This window comes from Galeopterus variegatus, unplaced genomic scaffold (genome assembly GCF_000696425.1).
Source record: "Galeopterus variegatus unplaced genomic scaffold, G_variegatus-3.0.2 Scaffold4761, whole genome shotgun sequence".
Lineage (NCBI taxonomy): Eukaryota > Metazoa > Chordata > Mammalia > Dermoptera > Cynocephalidae > Galeopterus > Galeopterus variegatus.
In genome coordinates this window covers 11,506-14,172 of record NW_007730872.1, presented here as the reverse complement: position 1 = coordinate 14,172, position 2,667 = coordinate 11,506, and the positions used below count along the sequence as shown (strand labels likewise).

Here is a 2,667-nt window from a genome sequence, read left to right as displayed (position 1 = left end):
CTTCCCAGTTTCTTAGACAGAGCTTGACATTCATCCCCACCTGACCCTGAAGGGTGTGTGTACGCGACTGTGTGTACATAGCCATACACCTGAAGGGTGTGTGTACCTGGCATATGACTAGGAGTGTCATCGTTCTTTTTCTTTTTTTCCCCCATTTTTAGGTGGGTGGTGTGTGGGTGCCAGGGTGTCCTATGTCTGGATTTGGGTCTCTGAGGGAAACAGGATGATTCTTTCTCCTCCAGTTTAGTCTTCATCCACTTTATGGAATCATTTTGAAAGCCTAAGGATGGATATCAGGCTTCCACATTTTTTTTTTCTAAATACCTACATTTGCTCCAGTTTTCTCAAGGCTCAGCAAGACCTCTTTACTCTGCTCAAAGCTACTGAGTGTCCCTCCTTGCCACTTTCCATCACCAGCTCTGACCCCACTCAATCCTTATATCTTCCATGAAGTGACATGTGAAGATTCCACTTATTTTTTTCCCCATCTTTACTATCCTGTGACTCCTCTTTTCCTGAGGATTTAAGTGATAATTTACCTACTTACAGGTGAACATGGATTACAGGATCCTAAGTGTTATCATGCACTGTTTCTCCCACTGATCCCAGCAAAATTGTGTTTTGTAATTCAATTACGCTTGTTCAATTGGAAAGTAAATTTTTCAGAGCATTCCCCTGGAGCACCCACCATCTGAAATCCTTACATCAGCAACAATCCTCTCAGGACAGTGGAGAGGGAAAGGCTGGGCCACCAGCCCGGCTACAGCCTGCAGCATCTCATCCCAGAGGCGGAGCAAAGGCCCAGGGTCCTCTAGAGCCTGGAGGTTTGCGGTTGGCACTGTCAGGATGATGTTGTCTGAGGCCAGCTCTCCCCAGGGGGCCAGGTTCTCCTGGATATGCCTCTTCCACTCCTCCAGAGATGTCTTACCTGGGAATATAGGTTATGCAGCCTGCCCCACACCACTTTTCCTGGATTTAAATGGTAGCACTTTGACCGCATTGCGAGATAACCTGATAACTAATAAAGACTTTCCTTGCGGTAAAGTGAAACGTGAACCCCTGTCCCTGTCCCAGCCTTCTCTTAGGGCTTCAAGGACAGTGTGTACATATTTCCCAGCCCACCTTCAGTCCTCAAGTCTCACTCCCCTTCTCTCCATCACTTAGGCCCCCACCCCCCTGATGATCAGCCCACTTCCCACCTCCAGACTTGCCTCTGCTCTCAGTGCCAACCTGAGTCTGAATCCCCTACTTACCCAGCTTGAAGTAAGGGGCTGACACAGCCCCACTGATGGTGACAGACGTGGGGCCCAGTCTACAGCCAGAGGGCATGATGATGTAGAAATGGACTTCCTTGCTCTGTCCAAGCTGTACTGGTATGTCATCACAGGGGGTCGGAAGTAGGTTTTTGCTGGACTTATGTTGTCTGTGTGGCAGCCTATCTGTACCTGTGACAGTGAGTGCCCCCACAGGGTGGACAAGAGGAGTCATCAAGGGAATGATTGAATATCTGTGTGTATGCGTGTGTGTGCACGCATGTGCACATGTGTTTCGGGCCACCTGGATTCTGGCCTGCCTTGTTCCCAGCAGGGGTAGGAAGAGGAGCATTCCAGAGTGATGGTTTTCACTGGAATCAGTGGAGGATTGTTTTTCTTTACCTAATTTCTCCAAGTCATTCCTTTCTGGTCATAATTATTTCTTACTCTCTACAGAGTTTTGAAATTTTTTTCTTTGATTTAAGCAAAACCAGTCCCATGGGAAGTAATGAATCAGTGAAGACACTGGCTGTGCCCCTGGTATTTCACATGGGCCTCAGATAGAACAAGGTCAGCATCTTGAATTCATGACTGTGGAAGTGATCCCTACATCTAGGGTGGGGCTGGGGTTTGGATAACGTTTTCATAATGTGTCAGATGCTACTGGAAAGAGTAATCGGCAGAAAAGCTTTGGTACTGGGCAAAAAAGGAGGAAATATAGGAAACTAGCATTTTTTTGAGCATCTATTATGTGCCAAACTCTGTTAGTTGCTTCACATCCTGTATCCCACTTACTGGTCACAACGAGCTTAGGCTTTTCTGTGGGTACTGGGCAAAAAAGGAGGAAATATAGGAAACTAGCATTTTTTTGAGCATCTATTATGTGTCAAACTCTGTTAGTTGCTTCACATCCTGTATCCCACTTACTGGTCACAACGAGCTTAGGCTTTTCTGTAACTACTTTTCTCATCTGTAAAGTGAGGGTGTGGACCTGCCCTGTATACGTGGTGGGGCTATTGAGTGACTCCAAAAAATTATTTAAAACAGAAGTAAAAATACTAAGAAAATGTCAAAAGTTAACAATGGGGATCAGAACGCTTTACCTTCAGTTTAGCAGTGACCGTGTCATTAGGCAGTGTAACTTCTGCAATATGTCCTTCAGGTAAGTAGAGTCCAGTACTCACCCAGGAATCACTGTTGTCTGATAAGAACCAAAGGAAAGGCTGAGATCTTCCCATCCGCATGGCTTCACCTTCATGTAGAATTCCCACAATCCTTCGCAGAGCTGCTGGATCTCCTGGTCACTCCTTAAGTTACCCAGACTGCCCTGACTCAGGTCTCCCATATTTCACTTAGAATTCATCTTAAAAGTTAATGGGAAAGAATGGAGATGGCCTTTCAAGGGGGAACGTCC

The 2,667-nt window shown here is 46.2% G+C and overlaps 1 protein-coding gene across 1 annotated transcript in view; it reads right to left on the bottom strand.

Annotated features, from left to right (window-relative positions):
• Positions 1-2,667, bottom strand: part of LOC103603711 (protein FAM115C-like) — a gene marked incomplete at its 5' end in the record, with an annotated part of 25,256 nt that overhangs the window by 20,919 nt on the left and 1,670 nt on the right. The window contains 4 exon segments of the mRNA XM_008588283.1: positions 689-928; positions 1,254-1,340; positions 1,343-1,445; positions 2,357-2,454. Coding sequence (XP_008586505.1) covers positions 689-928; positions 1,254-1,340; positions 1,343-1,445; positions 2,357-2,454 — 528 coding nt within the window.